The sequence below is a fragment of the Balaenoptera physalus genome (assembly GCF_965194825.1).
Source record: "Balaenoptera physalus genome assembly, chromosome: 7".
NCBI classification, from domain to species: Eukaryota; Metazoa; Chordata; class Mammalia; order Artiodactyla; family Balaenopteridae; genus Balaenoptera; species Balaenoptera physalus.
The window spans coordinates 19732417-19757606 of record NC_138886.1 but is presented as its reverse complement, the minus strand read 5'-3'; the positions used below and the strand labels follow the sequence as shown (position 1 = coordinate 19757606).

Sequence of the window (25190 nt, the reverse complement as noted above, 5' to 3'; positions counted from 1 at the left end):
CTCCTTCCCCTGGTCCCCACCCACTGCTGCTGCCCTAGAGCCAGGCCTGGCCTGGGGGTCTAGGGTCACATCCCCAGCCTGGGGTCCAGCCCTCCCCCTGGGGGCTCTGAGCAGAGTGCAGCGGGCCCCCGGGGTGGTGACATCAGCCAGCTCAGCCTGGGGGAGCAGTACCGCTTCCGTCTCTGCGAACTGGGCTCCCTGGCACGGGCTCTGAGTGGGAAGCTGCTCTGGGGGTTCCCGAACCTTCGGGGGTAGAGTCTGCAGAGCTCCGGACACAGTGAGAAGCCCGGCTGGAATCTCGGCTCCCTCAGGCTCTGTGGAGCCCGGCAAGGCCCCTCCCCACTCAGGCCCCACGTCCTCCTCAGCCCTGCCTGTACTGCGTCCCAGGGCGCGGAGAGGATCGTCCTGCTTCCAGAAGAGTCCAGCTTACCTGTGCTCACCCTTCTCTTGAGGAGAACCCTCAGGCCAAGGAGTCATTTTTCCAGAAAGCAAGACCAGGTGAGCTAGTGCTGAACCGTTCCTGGCCTCTCCAACCTTTCCTCCTCTGCCCCCTCACACACGCAGGGGTCTGGGGCACCAGCCAGGCCGGTGTAGGTGCACGTGGTGAGTCCCCACTGGGACAGGGGAGCGTCCAGGAGACGCACACAGCTGTGCCCGCATGGTGTCCCCCTGCCTGGCACACATGGGCACCCAGTGAACACCTTCACATTAATACTGTTAATCATCATAAGATTCCCTAACTCTTACGAAGTACTTGCCAGGTGCCAGGTACATACTTTCCATACATGAACTCATTCCTTTAAATAAGTAAAGGGGGAAGGAAGGAAAGGAGGGAGGGAGGAGATATTCCCAGCGTCTGACCCTGACCTTGACCTTTGGCAACCTATGCCCCTCCTGGGGTCCTGATTCTCCAATCTGTGAGATAGGGGAGCTGAGGATTTGGACCCCATGACCAGTTCCTTTCTCCTCGGACCTTCTAGGAGCCTGCGGCCATGAAAATGTGGTTTCCCTGGAGAGGATGCCTCACCAAGCCCTCTACTACCCCCATCCCTTCGGCCCCTGAAACTGGCTCAGAGAGGTGGAAGAAGCCTTAAGACATGGGGTGGGGGGAGGAAGGGGAGTCCGTTGGCTCCTAGGAGGCCCGATTAACCCCCTTTTACAGTTGTGCCCAAGGAGGCCAGGATGGAAAGGACCTGCCTGTGTCAGGAGGTGGGTATGGGGACGCAGAAGTCCTGCTCCTAGAACAGGGCCCCTTCGTTTCCTCTTCGTGGCTGCCTCGGCGACATTTCACAAAAGAAGTGTCGCTAGATGGTGGAGAGCAGCGGCCTGGCAGGGGGAGGGGTCTCGGAGCGTGATGGGGACAGCCCGGGTGTGGGGGGGTCGTGAGTGAGGAGGCAAGTGAGAGGGAGGGTCTGCATCTCTGCACCCCAGCTCCCACCCCTCCTCCATCAGGCAAGAGGCGGGGAGAGGTAAGCAGGAAACCAGGAGGGGCTGTGAGAGTCCCACTTCCTGCCTCACCTCAGAAAAGGGGAAGGTCCCAAATGCAGAATTCACAGCTTCCCCTAGACGGGGTGGAGGCTGGGCAGGATGAGGGTGGTGGATTTCCACGCCCCCCCTCCCCCTGTCCCACACTAGACATTCAGTGAGGAGAGAAGCTGTGGGTGAGAAAATGGGGGAGGAGAAAGGCAAAGGTGTGATCTGGCAAGTATCAGCCTCAGGGGTTGAGCAGAAATTCTGAGCTACTCCCTTGGGGCTTGAGAGCCCAAGTAACTTCCTTAAGGTCACACAGCTAGTCAGTAATGCAACCAGGAGTTGTGCCCAGGTGGTCTCACTCCAGAGCTCATCTAGAAGGAGAGAGCTTCTGGTGAAAATTCTTGGGCACCCTGGATTCCAGTATTCAAGGACTCAAAGTTCATCAACAGTAAAGGAGATTGAGCCTGGAGAGGGCAAGGTCACTGCCCCAGGTCACAGAGTGACCTTGTGGTAGAACAAGGAAGGACCGGGTTCCCCTATCCCCAGGGTCTCCCGAGCGCCCCCCTCCGCCCCACCGGGCCCAGTACCTTGGCTCCGAGGCGCAGCTGGTCGATGGTGTTCTCAGCCTCAGCGTACTTGGTGAGGAGCTTGTGGTAGTCCTCCTGCAGGAGATGGGGGTGGGCAATGAGGTCACGCACCAGGCCCCTCACTGTGAGACCCCTCGCAGGGGACCCATCCCCCAAAGGGGACCTCTGGGTGCCTCGGAGTGAAAGAGCTCTGTAGTGGTAGTTCAGCAGAACCCTTCAGGCTCACGTGCAATACTGACCCCCACGGCCAAATTCTGGGGAGTCGGAGGTGGCAGGACAACTCCTCCACCATCCCTTCTACACCCCTGACAGTGAGTCAGGGATGAGGGCCTTTGGGCTGGTTCGCCTCGATGCATAACCATAGCAACTTGCTTATTTGTCCGAATTCCCTGCCCTGATCTGTCTTCCCCACTGCTCTGTTCCCAGGAATTAAGTAATATGTGTTTAATAAGTATTTTTTAATGGCTGATTGAATCATCTAAGGGTCCGGTAGTAGAAAAGTAGAAGACTTGAAAATCACAGTTGCCTTTACTCAGAGTCACTATTTGCCATAAACAAAACTGAAGAGCTTCTTAAAACAAGTCATTACAGGGGAAAAGCAAGAACAAGTGTCACTGGTCGCCTTTGAAGGAGGCCAGGGAACTGACGCATTGTTCTGAACACTGGTAATCAGAAGGGCAGAATCAAGCGTTTCTCCTGTCTTTCCCACGTGAACGAGGCCTTGGTAACCAAATAGTTGATGAGGGCAAGTTTCACTTTATAGAAGATTTCCCGCAAATAAATGCAGAAGGAATGCTAGCATTAGGACACTACCACTCTGTCACCCCCAATGAAAGCCTGGATCAAGGCAACAACCATCAGGGGTCCTTAACACCACAAATGAGAGACCAGCAGGCCGTTTACACCTCCTGAAGGCGCCACCTATGATGGGCTCTTGCCAAAAAAAATCCCTACTGGCACAGAGCTCATGATCTGGGGGGAAATAAACAGACGACAACAACTCGAAAACGCCTCTGCCTCTAACTGGGCCAAACACAGGACACAGAGAAGACAAGGGGACACATGAAGAAATATCAGAGAGTGTATCAGCAAACCGCAGAGTGTGGGAGACTCTACAGGACAGAAACCGGTTTCCTTAACAAATAAATTACAAGGAAGAAGGAGATCTGACCAAGAATGCAAACAGAAAGGCAGGGTGGGGAGGCGGTGCGCAGAGACTTGAAAAGGCACATCGACCGCATACAATATCTGAGCCGTGTTTGGATCCCGATTCGAACAAACCAAAATAAACAAGCCATTTATGAGACAGAGTGGGAGACGTGAACGCTGACTGGACGTTGGTTGATATTAAGGAAATGGTGTTAAGTTTTAGGTATGCTGAGAGTATGGTTATCTTTAAGAGAGATTCCTTACCTTTAGACATACACACTAAAATATGTGGGGGTAAATGATTTGAAGCCTGAAATTTGCTTCAGAATACTCCAGTAGGGTGAGAGGAGGAACAGGTGAGGCCATAGATGAAAAAGGTTGCCAGGGGCTGGACGATGGGTCCATGGGGGTTCGTTATACTATTTTCTCTCTTGTATATGTTTTGAGTTTTTCATAGCAGGAGTTAAAAACAAACAAACACGGCCTACCCTTGCAGCCTGAGTGCAATCACTGCTTTTTTGAGCCAAGGGCTTGGGACTGTCCCCATTGCAGGGGACCCCTGACCAAGCCCCAAGGCCCCCCACCCCGACCAGCCTCCAACCCAGACCAACAGGTGCCTTGGTGTAGAAATCAGTCGGGCTTACCTGGAGCTGATGGACCAGCTTGGTGGCTTGTTCAGGCGTCTGAAATTCTCGGGGTACCCTGGTGGTGGGGTGAGTAGGAGGGGGGTCCTCTCCCGGGCAGACTTCTCCGCTGCTTGACAGCAACTCCCGTACAATCTCGGCAGGTGACTTGAAGATCAGTGGCCTGGCAGGGCCCTCAGGCAGCCTGCTGTGGTTCCTGGCTTTGGGGGGGCGGTAACTCTCATCTTTGGGGAACTTCACCCGGGGTCCCACCTTGGAGAAATCAGGGAGCGGGTAGTTCAGCCGCCCCTGGCCATACTTGGGGGCATCAGAAGATGAGTGACCAGCCAGAGTGGCTCCCGGCCTGGGCGGCGGCCTGTCCTGTCGAGCTGGCCTAGGTGGAGGCTTCAGGGGGCTGATGGAGCCGGTGAATCGGGAAGGGAGCGGCTTAGGTGATATCCGTGTCCGCTTCCAGGATTGGTCCCCGGGCTGAGGGCACGAGAGGCTGGTGGTTTCTCTCCTCCATCTATCTGCAGGACACTGGACGCTCTGGGCTGGAGGGGCTGAGGGCTCCTGGAATTCCGTGGCCGTCGCCAGGGTAACGCTTCCTCCAGTTCTATCGTTCGGGTTTAGGAGGTGGTGACTGGAGCTCTGGGGTGAAGTTTCTGCCAGGGCAGCGGGCGCGGGGCCATCAGTCTCTCCCTCCCAGGTAGAATCCAGGCTGCCACTGGGGGGGTTGAGGCTCACAGTTCCACTGCTCCATGACCTGGCAGAGCTGAAGTCAACAGTTGGGTTGACCTCAGAATGTTCTGGAAGTTTGTCTCCACTGGCTTGTTCGTCAGAAGCCACCCAGCCTGTGGGCTGACCCCAGCCCAGAGCCATGGGGCTGGTGTCCCCATTGCCCCCCGAGCTGAGATCAGTCTCATACCCCAACCTTGGGGAGCTCTCTCCAGCTTCCTGGACCTCAGGGCCTCCCACGGCCTCATCTGCCTCCTCTTCAGTCATGTCCAGTTGAGGATCCTGCTGGGGGGGCCAGCTGAGTGGCAAGTTGGAACTCTCTGGGCTGTCCACATCCTCTGCTTCAAACTCTGGAAAGACAGGTCATTGCTTAGTATAGGCCAGGTCTGGACTCGCTGTGTCACATTACCTAGGCCATCTCACCCCTCTGGGCTTTCATTTCCTCATCACATGGTGACGGCAAGAAGCCCAGCGATCCCCCCATAGGGCCGAATACTTTTCGAACATCTCCTCTAGTTGTCTCAAAGGTCCTCCAAACTCAATCCTCAAACCTGGTTGTCCCCCTAGCGTTTCCTGTCTCAGCAAATGGAAACATCATCCCACCCAACGGCACAAGCCAGAAACCTGGGAGGCATCTTTGCCATCTCCCTCCCCCTATCCCCCACAATCCAATCTGTCACCTGGTCCTGTCCCGATGACCTCCTATGGTGCTCTCAAACTCACCTGCTGCTCTAGAGTCCAGAACCAGCAGGTTTGCCCAAGTCTACATCCTCTCTTGCCTGGACCACTGCAGCAGCCACCTAATCATCTCAATCCTCACTCTTATTCTCCACATGAAAACTCTTCACTGTCTTCCTGTTGTTCCCAGGAGAGAGCTGAACCTTTAATATGGTCCTAAGGTCCCTGTCTCCACCCCCCATTAGCTCTCCTGCTCCATCTCTTTCCATGGTTCCCCTCAGTCTCTCCCTGCTCTAGCCATGCCACATCCTCTCCTACCACAGGGCCTTTGTACATGCTGATCCCTCTGCTAGGGTCCTCTCTCCCTCCCTTTGTCTAGTTAACTCCTATTTGTCCTTCGTACATTAACTCAACCTTGACCGCATCAAGGAAGTCTTCTCTGATCTCTCTAACTTAGGTCAAAAGCTCTCTTTTATAGGCTTTCATATGACTGAATACTTCTACTTTGAAATATTTATTACAGCTGCAGTTTTCCATTTATTTATGTGATTCTTTCATTAATATTTTCCTCCCCCACTACACCGTAGGCTTCATGTGGGCAAGGATGCTCTCTGTTTTTATTTATTATTGTATTTGCAGAGGAGGTGCTCAATATTTGTTGACTGAAAAGAAAGAAGGAGGACAATAAGGCATGCAAAGCTCCGAGAAAATGGATAGTTGTTATAATTATTAGATAGTAAGTGCTCAAGAAATATCCATTCATCCATCCCACTCACCCATCCACCCACTCACCCATCCAACACCCACTCACGCATTGATCCAACCATCCATCCTTTCAATCGTCCATCCATCCATCCACTCACCCACCCATCACCCACTCACCTACCTATCCATCCAGCTATCACTAATCCATCCATCTGTCCATCCACCTATCTGCCTATCCACCTACCCATTCATCCATCCACCTGTGCATCATCCGTGCAGTCAGCGCTTATGGAGCACCTCCTCTGTCCTAGACCCTGTGTCAGCCTCTGGCACAGATCCAAAGTTTCATGAGATACAGTCTGGGTACCACCAAGCACAGACTCTCTGCTCTGGCCAGATGCACCTTTGTCATAATCCTTATATCACTCTTTGCTTCCCCATGCTCTTTCCCCTACCCTTGGCACCTCTACATCTTTCATCTCCTTAAAATCTCCTTCAGTGAGTCTCTCCTGTTTACAGCAGCGTACTTGAAGCCCAGAGAGGTTAAGTAACGTGCCAAAGATCATGCAGTGGTTCAGAGCAGTCCTGGACTTAGAAACAAGGTCCCAGTTATGCAGTCAAGTTAGTCTCTGCTGATGGGGGTCACGCAGTGGGATGAAGAGATCGGGCTTTGGAACCGGGCAGACCTGGCTTCAATCCTGGCTCTTCTGATGCCTCATAGGGCACCATGAACAAGTAGCTGACCTCTGTGGCAACCTTTACTCTACCTGGAGGCTATTCTCTCCTACCTGGAAGAAGGTGGTGAGGAAAGGTGGAGATATGGCTTGCGCCCTGCCCAGCCCTTTGCCTGGCACACAGTAAGGGCACAGGACATGGCAGCAGCTGTTACATTACAGCAGGGGGTTACCATGTGACCTCAGGAAGAGACGCCTCTGCCCTTTCATCCCAGTGCATCCCCGTCACCATTCCCTAAGGAGAGCTCGGAAAAGGCTCCTGAGTGTGTAGCTGTGGGCAAACCCCACTTTAAACAGATCTGGCATGAGGAACTTGGGGTCACTGCACAATCTACTATCAGCCTGACGGCTTCTCTGACATCTACGGGGGCCCGCCTGATTCCAGAATCCTAAAACAGGGGTGTTTCATTCATATTCGAATGCAATAATCACTATGTAATCAAGCTCAAAGGTATTATTACTCCCATTTCACAGATGGGGAAACCAAGATTCAGAGAGGAGAAGGGACTTGTTGAGCCAAGCTGGGAATTTAGTCTCAGTTGTTCTTGATGCAAAGAAAACAGTTATTTTAGAAAACAAGGGAAGCCATCATTCTCGTTGCTAAATGGGATTTTAAAAAATCGTAGAAATGGGCAGAACCCCTGGACCAAGCAATTTAAAATATCAAGGTTATTATCAAATTAAGTGTGCAAAGATATACTAATGACATATCTCTGCATTATTTATAATAGCAAAAACTGAGAAACTACCTAAATGCCCAGCAGTAAGAGGACCGGCCCAACAAATTACAGAATATCCACACCACAGAATTCTTACGCAGACATTAGAAATGACTTGTGGAAGAATATTTGATAAACTGGGAAAGCGTTCATGTCTATTAAGTTACAAAAAAGCAAGTTACAATAAAGTTTGTAGAATACTGTTCCATATTCATACTACATTTATATATACATATATATATATATACACACACACACACACACACACACACACACACACACACATGAAAGAGAGCAGCTATCTGGATAATAAGTAATTTTTAGTTTTTTCTCCTTTGGCTTATATTTTCTGATTTTTCTGCAATGAACAGTATTGTTTATATAATTTAAATCTTAAAAAAATTTTAAATTGTAGGCTTCGTAGATTTTAACTTAAAAAATTTTTGAAACTCTCTCTATTCCTGCCTCCTGCCAGAAGGGGCGAATGTTTCGGGGACACCACTGTGGGATTGCAGGGGAGTTGGTCTCACCCTCTTCTGCAGACTCTCCTGATTCAGGATCTGGGCGCCCATCAGGCTGTGAGTCCGGGCCCCACTCCAGTGGCTGCAGGCACTGCTGGGCCAGGCGGAAGTCCTCCAGGAGCTCAGGGCTGGTGGCACTGGGAAAGGGCGCCTCTTCTACCAAGCTGCATGCGCCACTCCCATCAGCATCCTTTCCCTTTTCAGCCCAGGCCCAGCGCCTCCGCCGGGGCCCTTTTCCCAGGCCTGACTCGGCCCAGTGGACCTCCGTCCCGGAGCTGGCCATTGGGCCTGGCCTGAGTTTCACCTGGGCCCCTTCATCTTCAGGAGACGGAGCTGCCCCTACGGGCACCAGAGTTCCCGCCAGCTCCTCTCAGCACCAGCCATCCTGCCTGTGGCCTGTCGGGGACACAATCAAATGGAGAGGCATTAATCCTTGAATCCCCTCCTTTCTTCAGAAGCAGAAATTACCAGCAGGAACTCTGGAGTCAGAAGCCCTGGTTCAGCTCCTGGCTCCACCCCTTTGAAGCTGCATGACCTTGGCCAAATCACTCCACCTTGGATTTCTTCATCAGTAAAACTGGGGTAATAATTCCTCTCTCTCTCAAGAGTTTTATAAAATTACCTGAGATATGGGATGAGGAGGCCAGCGGCCGGCACACAGCAGGTGTCCCATGTGTGCTGGTGCCCGTTACCATGTGCCAGGCTCCACACGTGGGTGTCGGGGTACAGGCCCTGCTCACGTGAGAACTGAGGGCCCAGGAGGAAGCAGACAAACAACCGGCAACTAGAGATCAAAGTGAGAGCGATGGGAAAGCACGGGGAGGGGCCCTGGGGGTCCAGCGCAGGCCCAGGAAGTCAGGATAGGTCCCATTTAGAGGCCACGCCCTCTGGGAACCTTCCTGACCTGCTCTTGGGTAAGATTTCAGATCGTGAGTGGGGGACCGGTGAAAAGAGCATTCCAGTATCCAAAATAATTGAAAACAGGTACTCAAACGAATACGTGTACACGCACTTCCCTAGCAGCACTATTTGCAATCGCCAAAAGGTGGAAACGACCCAGATGTCTATCAGTGGATGGATGGACAAACAAGTTGTGGTCTATCCACACAGCGGAATATCATCCAGCCACTAAAAGGAGTGAAGCACTGACACGTGCTACAAGGATGAATCTCAAAAACGTGATGCTAAGTGAAAGAAACCAGACACAAAAGGTCACATACTGTATGATTCTATCTGTACGGAATATCCACAATAGGTAAATCCATAGAGACAGAAAGCTGACTAGTGCTTTAGCTGGGGGAGTGGGGAGACGGGAGTGACTGCTTGAATGGGCACAGGCGTCCTTTTGGGGTGATGAAAATGTTTTGGAACTAGATAGAGGTGGTGCTTGCACAACTTTATAAGTATACTAAATGTCACTGAATTGTTCATTTTAAAATGGTTAAATTTTATGTTATATGAATTTCATCTCAATTAAAAAAAAAATTTCAGGCAGGGGTTCCATCAAGTACCAAGCCCTGGAGGCAGGAGGGGGCGACATGTAAGTGGTTTCCCGATGGCTGTGCTAGTGGGGGCAGGAGCTGGGGCTCTGACTGCAGAGAGTGTGGGCATGCAGACCACGGGAGAGCACGTCGAGGTGCACTTAGAAGTTTCTCTCTGGCTGCCTGGGGAGAATGAACCAGAGGGAGAGCCTGGTTGCACAGGGACCTGTGGCACAGGAAGGATGGCTGCAGAAGGGCTCCTCCCTGCCTGCCTTCTGTCCTCTCCTCCTTTCCCTCTCTCCCTTCTCTCCCTCTCATCTCCTCTCCCCTCCCGCTATGGCCAACACCCCCAAGCGCTTCCTCTGAGCCCTGGAAACACAAGGCTGACAGAGCAGCGGCATGGTCCCACCCAAGGAGCTCATGCAAAGCACCCACTCTACGGGCAGGAAAACTGAGGCCCAGAGAGCAGAGGGTCCTTGGCTGAAGCCGCACATGGGTCGGGACAAGGCTGGCATGAGAGGTTACCTTGCAGCTCAGGTCCCGGCTCTTCCCTCCGTGCCGTGGAGACAATGAGAATAACTCCAGGCCTCCCAGGACAGACACGCCCTGTGTTTGTCCCTGCAGCCTCGTGTGCGACTGGGTCTTGGTCAGAGCCTTGGTTCATACCATTGGGAAAAGTCAGCAGGCAACTATTTCTGGATAGAGAGTCCCCCAGGGATTGGCTGCCACCTTCTCAAGGGCTGGGGTAGGAACGGGGACTAACATTGTCCCCACTCTGGTCTCAGGGGCCTCACCCTCTTCCCCCGACACAATCTTCCTCCCTCCTCCCTGAATTTCCCCCAGATCACCCTGTAAGCCTCCGCATGACCCCCGCCACGTATGCTGGGCCCTCACTGTGCCACCCAGGCTAGAAGCTTTACTGCCTGTTCTCAATCTGCCCTCACCCCAAACAGGTAAGTAGGTCATAGGAAAACTATTCTTCAAATGAGAAAACTGAAACTTAGCATGGAATAGTTACTTGACCAAGATCACCCAGCTGGTTAGTGACAGCAAGATTTGGAACTGTCGATTTTGGCCCAGTGAGTGGTCTCCAGTGTTTTTTTTTTTTTTTTAATCACACAACTCATCATTAAAAATATATTTGCTCATATACCTAACATGTATTTCTTATAACATCACCTGCATGCATTCTCACACGAATATATTACGTGTTAGAAAAAATATATCTAAAATTGAATTTTTAAAAAGATCTAATAGAAAATAAATATTTTAAAAGCAAGTTCTAATGCTTGCTTTCCACACCCTCTCGGGGCGCCTGTACCCCTCTTGGAAATCCCTGCCAACTTGAGTGCTCTTAAGAATGCTCTAAGAATGCAGATCCCTAAGGTCAACCTGAAGGGACGGGGCCCAGGAGTCCGCATTTTAAACCGGCGCCCCAGGCAAGGCCCACCCTTTGACCTTGACTAGGCCTTCCGGACCCTGCCACGATGGCAGGTGTGGAAGGTGCTAAAAGCCTTTGCTTTTCTCTTTCTGAAACCTCCGCCAAGGAAGTGGCTGGGGGAGGCGTGTGGGTTTTTTTGACTTCTAAAGGGCTTTTTTCTAGCCGTGCCACAGAGCAGCCCGTCCAATCACAGAGGCCTCGGGTGCACAAAGAGGAACATCCTGTCTCCTGGGATGACTCAGTCATTGCAGAAATCTCACTGTGACCAGGGAAAGCCACTGGTTGGAGGCAGCTGCGGTCACTGGCTGGAGTTTTGCACATGTTCCCCAGGTCCCCAAACTTGTGAGCCTCTCATGAGCAAAAGCTCTGCATTTTGCGCACGCCACAGCCCGGGGTGCCATGGAGTCCAGGACCAGTCGGTCAGCCAGTCAGTCAACAAACACACACGAGTGCCAAGCACGCGCTGACCTCACGCTGGGGTGAGGACGCCTGCTCACTGGGCTGCTGTGAAAGAGAAGCAGGCAGGGTGTCTGGAGACCAGCTTCTAGCCCTGGTGCTGCTCCACCGTGAACTGCTGGGCTTAGGTTTTCCTCACTGTAAGATGGAGAAAATGCCACCTGCTCTTGCAACCATGGGGAGCGGCGCCCTGTTAGGGTGGGCTGGGAGGTAGGGGAAGGGGCTAAGTGAACTTTGAGGTTCCTGGTTGACTTGTTGGCTTCTGAGGACCACAGACTCCAAACAGTTAACCCCCTCCTCCTCCCTGAGGTCCCATTTCAGAGTAACAAAGATATATATTGAGCACCCAGTGGGTGCAAATTAAGAAAACCTATGATCTCCTACTGTGTGCCAAGCACCACACAAGACTTGAGGAATAAAGACCTGAGTAAAAGTGTTCCAAAATTTCAGATGGGGGGTGGTACAGAAGGATTACTGTCGAAGGAAGCATTGAGCTGGGCCTGAGAGACAAAGAGGATTTGGGGGAGAAGAATGAGGAAGGGCATTCCAGGCAGAGGGAACAGCACAGGCAAAGGCACAGAGGTCTGAAATATGAACAGAACTAGACAGAGAGCTATGGCAGGGGTCCCTGAATAGCGGCCAAAGACAGGGTGGTTCTAGACAGCCTTCTCGAGGGCACAGGGCTGCTCCCGAGGGGCAGTGGGGTTGGGTGAAGGCCCAGTGGGGTTGGGAGGCTGAGCCCAGGAGAGCCCCGTGAGCACTAAGCCCCCTCAAGGGCTGGGCTGTCCCCGTGGGACTGCTTTCTCCAGGGCTCAGGGGCCCTGCCAGCCCTGGAGAAACTAGCCCCCCAAGGAGGCACCACCCACTCCCCGTCCTTTTGTACATCTCCTCCCTCCATCCACACCACCTCTGCCGCTGGCTCTCTCGAGGGTCTGCGAGACCCTTGTGGTCTCTTTGTCCCCTTCCCGAGTGGCTCAGCCTCCCCCAGGGGGCTTCTCTGCCCCCAGGTCCAAAAGTGGAGACCCTTCCCTTTATGGCTCAATCCCCAGGTTCTCCTCTGCCAACTTCAGCAACGCAGCCCACCTCTGCTTCCTCATGCCCTCCCAAGCCCCTCACTCTCCAGCCAGAGCTCTCCGAGGCACCACCCCCCTTGCTCCCACCCAGTCCCTGACATCTCCCAGATGTGGAAACTGAGCCGCAGAGAGGTGGCCGCCTTTCACAAGACCTCGCAGCCCGGAAGTGTGGCCAGGGATTGAAATCCAGGGCTTGTGACTCCGAAACCAAGTCCATCAGACTTGGTGGGGCAGCGAGAGGAAGGGGAAGGAAGACCCCCTTACCAAGTGGCTGGGCCCCTCCAGAAAGGCTGGGCTTTTGAGCTCAGAGCCCCATACTCGGCAGCCCTCCCTGAGCAGCTGGCAGGGCACAGACCTACTGTTCTCAAGGGGTTCCCGCCAGCCGTGTAGAAACCAGTTCCCGCCAACCGTGTAGCACAGCCACTTCCCCCTCTGGACGTACCCTGCCCCCAGCTCTCTCGGCGGCAGCAGAGCCCGAGGAGAAAGAGGAAAGATGCCCCTTGCTGCTGCGGACTCTTGTCCCGCCAGCCTGAAGGGCCGGGCTGGGTCTGCCGGCCCATCCCTGGCTCCTCTCCTTGTCCTTACTCGGCAGAAGGGGCCACTCTTTAGTGGGGACCCCCTGCTGCCTCCTGGCTGCTCCTCACCCGTGCATCATGTCTGAAGCCCCTTAGCAGCCCCTGGGGCTAACTCGCCACGTGCAGATGAGGACACCCCGGGCACAGAGAGGGACCAGCACTTGCCCAAGTTCACAGAGATCAGAATCAGAGCTTTGGCTGGGATCCAGCATGCTGAGGCTTGAGGAAATGCCCCCCCAAAATCCACCCTTGCCCTGGGCGCCGGGCTCCCCTAAGCCAGAGAGAAGTAATACAGCTGCCACAGCTGCAACTTCCTGGCTGGGCTGGTCCAGCCGCCCGGACTGTCCCAGAGAGCCTGTGACTGGCCCGTCCAGGGGGAAGGCGGCTCCCCCAACCCCCGCCCTCCTCGGCTCCCTCACCTCTCTCGGGCTCCGCCACCATCCTGCTGGCCCAAGCTCAGGGGACCTGCATGTGGAGTCTTTGTTCCAAACCTGGGGAGCCCCCTGCCTCCATGGCGCCCTGGCCCGCCTCCAGGCCGCTCTGCCAGCCCCAGTCGCTGCTCACAGACTAGCATCGCTCCCCACCTCTCCCCGCCCCTGCTGCGGCTGAGGCCGCCTCGCCTCGGCAGGAAGCGCCCAGCCTGATTTCCTACAAGTGTTTGTCAGAAGGAGGGGGTTTGTCTGCGTGCAGAGTGAGAGGCAGCAGAAGGAGCTTAACCCCTTGCAGGCCCTCTGCAGGTCGGCACCGCTCAGGAGAGGACTCACAGAAGCTTCCAGTGTCAGAACTTGGGACCATCTCAGCCAAAGTACAGATCGGGGACAATAAAGCCCAGAGAAGGTCAGAGGCTTGGCCAAGGTCACACAGCATGCTGAGCCTGGAAGGAGGTCTCCAGCAGCCTCAACCCTTTGAGGGTCTTCTCCGTAGCCCCCACCATCCAGGGCATGAACTTGATCAAGGATCCCTCTCTCACTAGGGCAGTGCCCGTCTGTACAATGGGAGCCCAGACTGGATGCTTGCTTGGCACCCTTCCAGCTCTGACTCTCTGTCCTGTCTGCCAATATGCGACTAAACACCTCAGGGAGGCTGCAGTGATTCCTGCCATCCCACCCACTGTCCTCGCCCCAAACTGGGCCTGTAATTAGAGTGGGATTTTCCAGGCAGCATGGAGGTGGGGAATTGGCTGATTGAACTGAATTTCAATGGCAGGGCACAAGACAGGCCAAGCCCTGGCTCCACTCTAGTGGAGACGCAGACAATAAACAAACATGGAGAGAAACAGAGTGGGTGAGATGGGCTGCTTTTGGTAATACTGATGCCTAGGTTCACCCAGACTCATAGACTCAGTCTTCGGGCATCAGTGATTTTTTTTTTTCTTTCGGCCCCGCCATACGGCATGAGGGATCTTAGTTCCCCGACCAGGGATCGAACCTGTGCCCCCTGCATTGGGAGCACGGAGTCTTAACCACTGGACCACAAGGGAAGTCCCCATCAGCGATTTTAAAGTGTCCCAGGTGACTGGGATGTGTGGCCCTGATAGACAATCTGTGGGTCAGAGAGTAACGGGTTAGGGCAAAGAGTTTGGGGATGGCCAGGAAGATCTCTGTGAGAAGGTGGCATTCAAACAAGGCACCAGAAGGAAGAGATGGGCAGGAACAAGCCACAAGAAGGGCTGAAGGCAGAGTATTCTGGAAGGGCAAGTGCAAAGGGCAAGGTGGGAACCAGTGGGGCTTTCCCTGAGAACAGCAAGTGTGTGTGCCCCGAGCAGAGCGAGCCAAGACAGAGAGGCAGGAGCAGGGCGGAGGGGTGTCCCGTCCCTGCACGTTGTGGCTCCCGACTCTGGCCCCGCCCAGGATCCAGGGATTCTGATTCAGGAAACAAAAAGAAAAAGGAGAAAATTTGGCCTCTATATTGTCCAAAAAGCCCTCCAGGTAATTCTGGTGAGCAGCCAGATTTGGGAACCACCCGTGTAGGAGAAAAAAATGCATTTTACAGTCAATGCAGACCTGGGTTCAAATCCCAGCCCCACCTCTTGCTAACTCTGCGACGTTTGAGGCTTCACCTCTCCAAGCCTCAGTTTCTTCATTTCTATAACAGGGATAAGAAGAGTAGCCACCCCACAGCACTGCTGCCAAGACCCAATGAGGTAACACTTACAAAGTGCAGAGCCGGGGGTCTGGAACACGAACTAATGAATGAATGAATGAATGAATACTCCCAAGATCAGTTTGTGAGTATCTGGCAAAGCTAGAACCGGCGGCCCTCATCCCAGTTATCCCCCATCCCCTTCCCTGCCTTTTACCCTCATCTGGGTGGTGGGACTCTACCCGTAGCCCAGCCAAACGTGCAACAGAGCCAGACCCTAATGAGGCCCCTCCCTGCCAGTTCTGGTGACCATGTGGGCCATTGTGTGAGGGGCGGGCTCCCCTGACACCCCGTCACTCACTCACCCTCCCTCCCTGGCCATTAACCCAGGCAGCACTGCCATCAACGCCAGGTGGCTGCTGATGCCAGGCACGCCCCATGGCCCCTGGATAACCCCGAACCCAACTTAGCGGCAGCTGCCAAACCCCAAGGGAAACAGCCTCCTGTGCACGCTGTTCCATCTCCTTGACACCCACTTCTTACCAACCCTCCTCCCTGCCTTGGCTTGTGTGGTGCCCCCTGCCGGCACACCATCTCCACCCACGGTCAAATTCTATCAATACTTAACCAAATTGAGCTCATTCATTATATTGCTACCCTCAAACCCACCCTTCCCCATGCAGCTTGGCCCATCTTTCACTCAAGTGCACAAGCCAGAACCGGCCGTCATCCTGGATACTCCCCTCTCCCTTACATCCCAAAACCAATCCATCATCAACTCCTATTGATTTTATTTCCTAAATCTCACCAGAATCCATCCCATCTCTGCATCCCCACGTGGCCTTCTGCAACGGCCTCTCCTGGAAAGCTCTTAGGTCCCTCCAATCCATTCCTCACCCTGCACCAAGGGTTCTTTCCAAAATGGAAGTGTCCAAACAGCCCTTCTGTGCTTAAAACACTCTGCTAGTTGCCCACTGCTCTGAGAAAGAAGATGAAACTCCACACCCTGGCCGCCGCTCTAGTCTCTTCGCCCTCAGCGTGCTCGAGCAATACGGGGCTCCTTGGTGTCCCTGGGACAAATACCTGGTACTCGCCCTCATCACCCAACCCCAACTCTTCTCCCTGGTAACTTGCAGGCAGCTTGCAGATCCCAGCCCCACGTGCCCTCCTCAGGGACTTGCCATTTGGAATTAGATGTTAGGTCTGTCTGCCTGACCACTGGAGCTCTGTGAAGTGTCCCATTACATCCCCGTGCCCAGCACAGGCCCTGGCACACAGGAGAAGCAGAGTGAACACATGCTGGATGATCTACTGAATCTAGTCAGTCGCCCCAGCCTGGCTTGCAGACCTCACATCAATCCAGTGAGGGTGATGTGACATCCCCATTTTACAGGTAGGTACACAGAGGCCCCGAGAGCTGCAGCAACTTGCCCATAGTCACAAAGCTGGTGAGTGCTGCTGTAGATTCAGACACAAAAAGACCCGAGTCTTTAACGACCATGCTTGGTGCTCACACCGTGTAGCCTGTGGAGATTATTAATAACCTGGGCACCAGAAAATCGGGAGTGGAGTTTATTACCAACAAATTGCAATTCACTAAGCCAATGTTCTAACTTTATAAGGAGGCTCTGGTTCCTCACAGAGCCTTTCAGTTTTCTAAAGTGCTTTCTCATCCTTCATAGCACTAGATGCTTGAGAATCACTTTGGGAAGGAGGCAGGACAGGGGTATGATTCCATTGTACAGGTCAGCAAACTGAGGCCCAGAGATGGGGAAGAGATTAGTTCCTGGTCACCCAGGAGAAACAAAAGAGCAAACAAAACACCTTGGCCCCTACTGCCAGGGCTTGAGTACTTCCATCAGAAGCATGCCTGGAGCGCTGCGGCTGCACAAGCCTGCCAGTCCTCACCACAGGAGCCCAGTAAGCCCTTGGCCATTTGCTCCCCCAGCCCCTGGGTCATGATGCTCTAACACCGTGGTGGCCATTTCTCACCCACTTTCCCACTGCCCACCCTCCCTGCTCCCTCCCTCCACAGTCATTCTTAAGCCCCACCTAAGTGGGGAAGGTGAATCTCTTTCTTAAAGTCTTCCCGCGCCTCCCAGGACACAGTCCAGGACCGCCTCCCAGGACACAGTCCAGGACCGCCTCCCAGGACACAGTCCAGGACCGGGATGGGCATTGCTTGCTGATGTTATGAGCCCTGGACAGCCACTCCTTCACATGATGTCCTGAGGTCCAGGGGGTACAGTGGAGCCACCAGGCTTCTCAGCCAACCTGGGGGAAACCAGGGGCTGGCGACTTCAGGATTCATGGGGGCTGAAGGCTGTTATTTCACCCTCTGCCCCTCCTTGAGCTCCTGATATCTCCCTTTCCTGGGGAAGAAATGAAAACCCATCCCAAGGTCACCCACTCCTTCCTGCCCAGGTTGCTGAATTTACCCCCACAGTTAAAATCCACAGGGATGTGGGGGTGAGGAAGCAGGGGAGGATTTCAGGAGTGAACCCAGAAGAACCTACAGAAGCCTGGCTTGGGAAGTGGAGACCCAAGTTCCAGCCTGAGTGATGCTGGACAAAAGCTTTTCCCTCTCGTAGCTTTGGAGCCTTGAGGCTTAATGAGATTCTCTCTGAGGTTATCAGAAGTGACCTTCTAGCATAAAATCTCCTGGGTTCTTGATTCCACTTGCCTACACAGGCAGAAACACTGTGCTGATGGGAGGCTGCAGGGAGCAGGTGTTCAGGGCACATGGGCTTCGTGAAAAATCAGAGGCCTCCAGGTTCTCTCTTGAAAGCTGTGTGGCCTTAGGCAAGTCACTTAACCTCTCTGAACTCCAGATTCCTCATCTGTAAAATGGGGCTTTACAGGATCCTTGGTCAATGAGGCTATGTACCTAAAGCCCTGGCCAGTGCCCAATTGGCACAGAGCTCATGAATAAATGACTTTGGCTATATTCATGAAATGCCCATATGGCCTGTTCCCTGCAGGACTGAGTTTAATTTTCCTGGCTCTCCTAATATCAGCCACAGCTCAAGCTTTGAGTCCTTTACACAAAAGAGGACGGCCAGCCCTCCCAACCAGGTGGAGAGAAATGCTGGCATATCCCAGTGATTCTTCTCCCTGTGGCCCCCAAACCAGGTCTGGGGGTCACTGACCCAGCTAGAAACTGTGTTTCCACCTTGAATCGTTAAGGATGGGAGGAAACAGGCCTTCCTCAGCCAGCTGAAACATCGGTTATGAGAAGGGTGTGGTCATATTGAGGAAAACACACTCATGCTCACACACTCGCACACACACACACTCACACTCTCAAATTTATGTTCCATGGAAAGAATCAAACAAAAAAAACGTGCATGTGATGGGAACGCATTGCTAACAGCAAAACTTTATTGCGTGCCTATTATGTAAAGGCCCTTCCATGGATTAGAAGCTCATTATTTAATCCTCATACCAATCCAAGGAGGTAGGAATTATTATGCCCATTTCACAGCAGAGTAAGATGGGTTTGAATCAGGCTGTCTGAAACCAGACACTACAATCTTAATCACTTTGCGACTGAATCTTACAGTAGGTGGAAAGGTTGGAAACAACCTCGATGTCCAATAACAGAGGATCATTAAAATAAATGATGATATTTCCACTCAAAGGAATATTATGCAGTGATTAACAGTCATACTGTAGAAGACAATAAAGTGATGTAAAAAATTGTGATATGTTAAGTGAACAAGCCAGTTATAAAATAATGTGTATCCAGTGTGAGTCCGTTAAAGAAAAACACAGTAAAATGTGGAGAAAGAGAAGGGAAAGAGGAAGGGAAAAAGAGAGAGAGTTCCTCCAAAATGTTTACAATAATTATTATTAGGTAGAAAACTAAGGCAAGTTTACTCTTTTTCCTTATGTGTGTTTTCTAAAAATAACAGTTGTTTTAAAAATAAGAGGGCTTCCCTGGTGGCGCAGTGGTTGAGAATCTGCCTGCTAATGCAGGGGACACGGGTTCGAGCCCTGGTCTGGGAAGATCCCACATGCCGCGGAGCAACTAGGCCCGTGAGCCACAACTACTGAGCCTGCGTGTCTGGAGCCTGTGCTCCACAACAAGAGAGGCCGCGACAGTGAGAGGCCCGTGCACCGCGATGAAGAGTGGCCCCCGCTTGCCACAACTAGAGAAAGCCCTCGCACAGAAACGAAGACCCAACACAGCCAAAAATAAATAAATAAATAAAAATAAAAATAAAAAATAAGAGGAAAATGAACATTTACTATTCTTAAAAGAACAAAGCAAAACAAACAAAAGCCACTGCTGCACGTCTGTGCAGGGTTTCATTCTGATGAGACCTTGGGCCTGGCCCTCCTCGGTTTCCCGCCTATGAAAGTTGGGAAGAGTGGTTGGGCTCTTTGAGGGCCTTGGCAGCTCTGACATTCTGTGACATTCTGTATCCCCATCCCACAACTTCTCTCTTCCTCTTTTTAGACTCTGACACCATGTGCTTTTTCACACGGCATATATAGCCATTATACAACATGTAGGATTATGTGAAGATCACAAAAAAGGAAAGGTAGCAATCCCTGCCTTAGCCACTCTTAACATCTTGGGACATGGCATGTGTGATCTGATTGGAGCCTCATAATCGGGCATTTAACAGATGAGAAAAGGCTCAGAGAGGTTACACAACTTGCCCAAAGTCACACAGCACATTAGGGGCAGAGTTGGATCTGCACCCACAAGTAAAGCATTACCCTCCGAATGAATCCCTGATTGAGGGGTGGGGGGCTGAGTGCAGCCTCCTGAACCCTGAGGTCCCTCCCGGTCCTTGGTCCTTGGCTGTGGTCCCAAGACTGAGAAGACTCACAGCTGGGCATCCAACTCTGGCTTTGCTCACTGGTCCCTCCCCCACAATAGGCTCAGCTTGGAGTGGGGGGTGGGAGGAATGCTGGCAAGGATCCAGGGGGCTGGTACAAGACCACCACTGAGAGCAGGGGGGTCTCTCTCTGCAGCCGAACTGGAGTTTGGCTGACACTTGGCAAGGAAGATCAGAGCCAATATGGGACTGTAGGCTGGAATGCAGGAGGGACTGAGAAAGCAAAAATGTGAGGGTTTGGGGGCAGAGAGGCCTGGGTCCAAATCTGGTGGTTCTGACCTTAGATATGTTTCCTAACATATGTTCTATATCCTCATCTACAGCCTGAGGGTAACACTGTCCTCAGGGACATGCTTGTAAAGTAATGGGATAGTGTTTGCCAGTCTTAGCACACAGGAGGTGCTCAGAAAACCAGGGGTGCTGTTAGTCTCCTCCTGGCTCCCCTGATCAACCGGGGCCTCTTCCCGGCCACCATGCCCCCAACTCATCCTCCAATCCCTTCAGGACATGCTGCTGGATAAATCTTAGAGCATCATTCTGACCAAGCCTTTCCCTGCTTAAAGACCATCAAATTGGGCTCTTGTCACTTTCAGGTTAAAGGCTAGACATTTTGGCCTGGAATTCAACAACCTGTTCCCAAGTCAGAAGGCTGCTGCCCTACACAACTCACACCACAGATTAGGAGCCTCATCTCATAAAAGTTTCCTTCCAAAATCCCACACTTCAGGGGAGCTGTAGTGGGGTGCAGGCCTTTTGGCCTGGCTCCCCTTGGTCTTCCTGTACCACCAGGAACCCTCCAACTTCTGGCTGCCATGCAGAGCAAGGCTCGTCTTCCATCACCCAACACCCTTCACATGCAGCTCTCTTATTAGAAAAAAGAAAGAGAGAAGAAAGAAAGAGAGAGAGAGGGAGAGAAAGAAAGGAAGGAAGGAAGAAAGGTAGGAAGGGAGAAAGGAAGAAAAAGAAAAAGCTCTGAATGTGGCATTTACTAATTTCTATAATGTAAGTACCCTTATTATGGTCAGTTTCAAGCTACCAACACAATATCACTGAACACAGCCCTGGGAAGAGATGCACACAATCAGCTCTCACCAGATGACACACCCTGCAAATCCCAAAGTAATAACCGACTAATCCCAGTGAAGAGCTGTGTGACCTCAGATGAGTGACTTAACCTCTCTGAATCTCCAGCTTCTCACTTGTAAAATGAAAACAACAATAGCACCCATCTTATGGCAATGATGTGAACACTAGGTGATCAACAACAATGTACTGAGTACCTACTATGTGTAGGGCTCTGTACTAGGCACGGGGAGGGTGACTGGGGACAAGATGGACAAGAGCTCCTGCCCTCCCAGACCTCACTCGATGCAGTAAAACCGCTGGCATAGTGGCTGGAATATAGCATTCCATAACCATTAGCTATTATTATCAACGGTATTATTGTTGTTATGCCTTCCTTTCTGTGGGCCTCAGTTTCCTCATCTCCAAACTTAAAATGTAGCCTAAAAACTTTCTATGATGCCACCTCACTTGAGCCTTAAAGTGGCATCACCATTCCCATTTTACAGAGGGGAAAACTGAGGCACTCAGAACTGAAGCCAGGCTGAGGATTCAATCCAAGTTCTTCTAACTCTCAGTCTCCAGATCTGTCCCACCTCCTGGACTGAGGAAACATAAAAAGGACCTGAAATTCAGCTGGCGACTCAGCTGGATGCTTAAAAAATAGTCTTTCTTCTCCACTTCATGGGGGTAAATTGAAATGTCCTTTGTGTGCACCAGTTTCCAAAACACCCTCTCAGCATGACAGCCACAGTGCCGGGACCATTCCCAGTCTCTCTGGAAACCCTGGCACTTCTGGCGGACTCTGCAGGCTGATGAGAGCTGATGAAACCCCCTTGCAAGAAACAACCCAAATCACATGTTTCAAATGCAAACCACTGGACTTTGGGTCTTTGCCTAAAGTCCTCACATGGGCACCTTCTCCCTCTTTCTGAAGAACTGAGGCCGCCCTTGGGAATAAACCCAAATAATCCTCCAAAGACCATGGGGTCCATCCCCTATTGGTAAGTAAGCCAGACGTAGGCCCCATCAAATGGATAGGTAGAAATTCTGTTTCTTGACAAAACAAAACCAACAGCCAAAAAATAAAACCCACCAACTCCAAAGGAGGCGCCTCGAAATTTCGCTTTGGAAGTCCCTATATGTATCTAACCTCAGTCCTTCATGCTTCAGTTTCAGTCATTTCCTTTCCTTCTGTTCTAGAGGGCAGAAACAATGTCTCTTTTCACTGCAGCCAATCTCAGCTTCTCTTCTCAGCTCCAAAACAGCCCAGGTTTGTTATCAGCAATTTTCCTTTCCAACTTTCTTACTGAGAAGCAGAAGCTTTCCAAACGTAGGTAATGATCCACTCCAACCTGTCATTTCTTTCAACAAAAGCCAGGGAAAGGAACAGGGAAGAGTCTTGTCCAAAGTCGCGCAGCAAGAAGGCTCTGGCTCTGCCTGTGCCAGACCCATCACACAGGGGAGAGGCCAGCTCGGCGGCCGCCCCGCTGCGCGCCCCTGGGCAAGTCTCAGACCCTCTTTGGGCCTTAGTCTCCCCATCTTCGTACCAAGAGAGGCTGGCCTTATTCCTGCAGTTCGTTCCAGTTCCTACCACTGTCGGAGCTGCCCACCCTCATGCTGGCCCTTGCTCTACCTCCGTACCCCTGCCAAAAAGAGGAAAAGAAACTTGCGTTAGGCGTCCGGGGAGGGCGCGCGGCTCCGAGTTGTCAGGCTGCGCAGGTTGTTGCCGGGTGAGCGAATATCACACAAATCCCAGGACAGAGAAGTCCCACCTCCCCGGTAACCACAGCTACCCGGGCCACACCTCCAACCCAAACACAGCCCGAGGCCCAGCCAAGGACCACCTCCGGATTCCCTCGGGACCCCTCCCCTCCCGGTGACCAGCCCCAGCTGGAAAGAGAGAGAAGAGACAGACAGACAGAGAGAGAGAGAGAGAGCGAGAGAGAGAAAGCAAACTCCCCCATTGCGCGGAGGTGGAAACTGAGGCCAGAGGGTAGAGACTGCGCAACCCGTAGGCCGGCGGCGTTTGGACTCGGATCCTGATAGCCCGTCCAGGGCTCCCTCCTATTCCCGGGGCGGCGATCCGTCTCCTTCCCGTGCTCAGGGGTTTCCACGTGGGAGAGGCCGAAAGCTGCGCAGTCCCTGCGGATCGGAGCCCACCCATGCTGTCCACTCTCCCTCCCCATTCCGCCGACGGAGAAACTGAGACCCTGCGAGAGGCCAGAACCCGCCCCAGACCCACCGCGAACCCCTCCCCGCGTCTCACCTGCTGGCCGCCACGGCGCGCGGGTGGTTTCCCGGAGTTGAGCGGCAAACAAAGGCCTCCAATCCGGGCGCGGGGCGGGGCGGCGATATTTTGCATAATCCCGGAGGCCGGCCTGTGACGGCCAGGGCGAGGCCCTGGGAGGCGGGGCCTCTGGAAGCTCCACCAATCGCAGAAAGGCGACAGCCCACGTCCCGCCCCGAGGGGTTCGGACGTAGATCCAGGCTCCAGGACTGAAAATCTCAAATCTGGGAGATTGCGTGTCCTTCTGGAACGCGCCCAGTGGCAGACGGGAGGCCTGGAGTTAAGACATTTGTGCAGGGTCGCACAGAGCCACAATGAGTGAGAAACCATAAACTTTGATAGCCAAAACTACTGCTTCATAGCAGTAGTAATAAACTTTTCTGGAGCACTTACATGTCAGGCACTGTTGTAAACTCTTACTATGCTCGATCGTCTCGTAAAAGGTAAGTGGGTATTATCACTACCCGCCAAGTGTATTCTACTCAAAACCATCATTAGACAAGTGGGCAAACGCAGGCCTGGAGAGAGATGAGAACTTGCCCTAGGTCCTGCAGTGAGAACAGCACAGAAATAATCCATTGTTCAGTGAAAGCGCACCGTGAAGGGTGGCAGTGTAAGGCGTCAAACTGGCCTAGGCTCTCGCCCTAGTTCTGCCAGCGGCTGCCACTGAACTTCAGGTAAATGGGATTCTTAACTCTCACCTCACAGGATTGCTGAGGGGAGTAAATAAATATGCATAGCACCAGGCCTATAAGAAATAAATCAATGACACTAATTTAAAGGGCTCCTGGACCAATCTTATTTCACAGAGGGGAGGGGGTGGAATAGGCCCAAAGACAGGAAGTGACTTGCCCAAGGTCTGGCATCCAGCTGTGTTGCAGCCCAGTTCTCTTTCCTCGTGGCAGAAAGCTCTTCCCAGTTCCCCAGGTTACCACTGGGTCCCTACACACCCACACCCTCTCCAGCGTTTATTGTTTGTAGATTTTTAAAAATAAATTTATTTATTTATTTGTTTTTATTTTTGGCTGTGTTGGGTCTTCGTTGCTGTGTGCAGGCTTTCTCTAGTTGCGGTGAGCTGGGGCTACTCTTCCTTGCAGTGCACAGGCTTCTCATTGTCGTGGCTTCTCTGCTTGTTGCAGAGCACGGGCTCTAGGTGCGCGGGCTTCAGTAGTTGTGGCACGTGGGCTCAGTAGCTCCGTGGCATGTGGGATCTTCCCGGCCCAGGGCTTGAACCCGTGTCCCTTGCATTGGTAGGCAGGTTCTTAACCACTGTGCCACCAGGGAAGCCCTATCTGTAGATTTTTGATGATGGCCATTCTGACCAGTGTGTGGTGATACCTCATTGTAGTTTTGGTTTGCATTTCTCTAATAATTAGTGATGCTGGGCATCTTTTCATGTGCCTCTTGGCCATCTGTATGTCCTCTTTGGTGAAATGTCTATTTAGGTCTTCCCCCCATTTTTTTAATGGGTTGTTTGTTTTTTTGATATTGAGCTCCATGAGCTGTTTGTATATTTTGGAGATTGATCCTTTGTCTGTTGCTTCATTTGCAAAAAGGAATGAAATTGGGTCATTTGTAGAGATGTGGATGGACCTAGAGTCTGTCATACAGAGTGAAGTAAACCAGAAAGAGAAAAACAAATATCGTATATTAACACATATATGTGGAATCTAGAAAAATGGTACAGATGAACCTATTTGTAGGGCAGGAATAGAGACACAGACGTAGAGAACGGACATGTGGACACGTGGGGGGGAAGGGGAGGGTGGGACGAATTGGGAGATTAGGTTTGACATAAATACACTACCGTGTGTAAAATAGATAGCTAGTGGGAACTTGCTGTATAGCACAGGGAGCTCAGCTTGGTGCTCTGTGATGACCTAGATTGGGGGGAGGTGGGGGAAAGAGGTCCAAGAGGGAGGGGATATATGTATACATATAGCTGATTCACTT

General features: G+C 52.3%; 1 protein-coding gene across 2 annotated transcripts in view; it reads right to left on the bottom strand.

Moving 5' to 3' along the window:
* AKNA (AT-hook transcription factor) overlaps positions 1–22763 on the bottom strand; it is a 52463-nt gene extending 29700 nt beyond the window's left edge. The window contains exons 1-4 of one of the 2 annotated variants that reach the window (XM_082470409.1): positions 22621–22763; positions 7937–8323; positions 3854–4920; positions 2061–2135 (exon numbers count right to left, since the gene is read on the bottom strand). In XM_082470409.1, coding sequence (XP_082326535.1) covers positions 2061–2135; positions 3854–4920; positions 7937–8210 — 1416 coding nt within the window. In that variant the 5' untranslated portion in view covers positions 8211–8323; positions 22621–22763. Of the gene's footprint in view, positions 1–2060; positions 2136–3853; positions 4921–7936; positions 8324–13372; positions 17117–22620 lie in introns of those variants that run through there. The other variant, XM_082470410.1, reaches the window with a different exon arrangement.
* Between the last annotated feature and the right edge of the window lie 2427 nt (positions 22764–25190).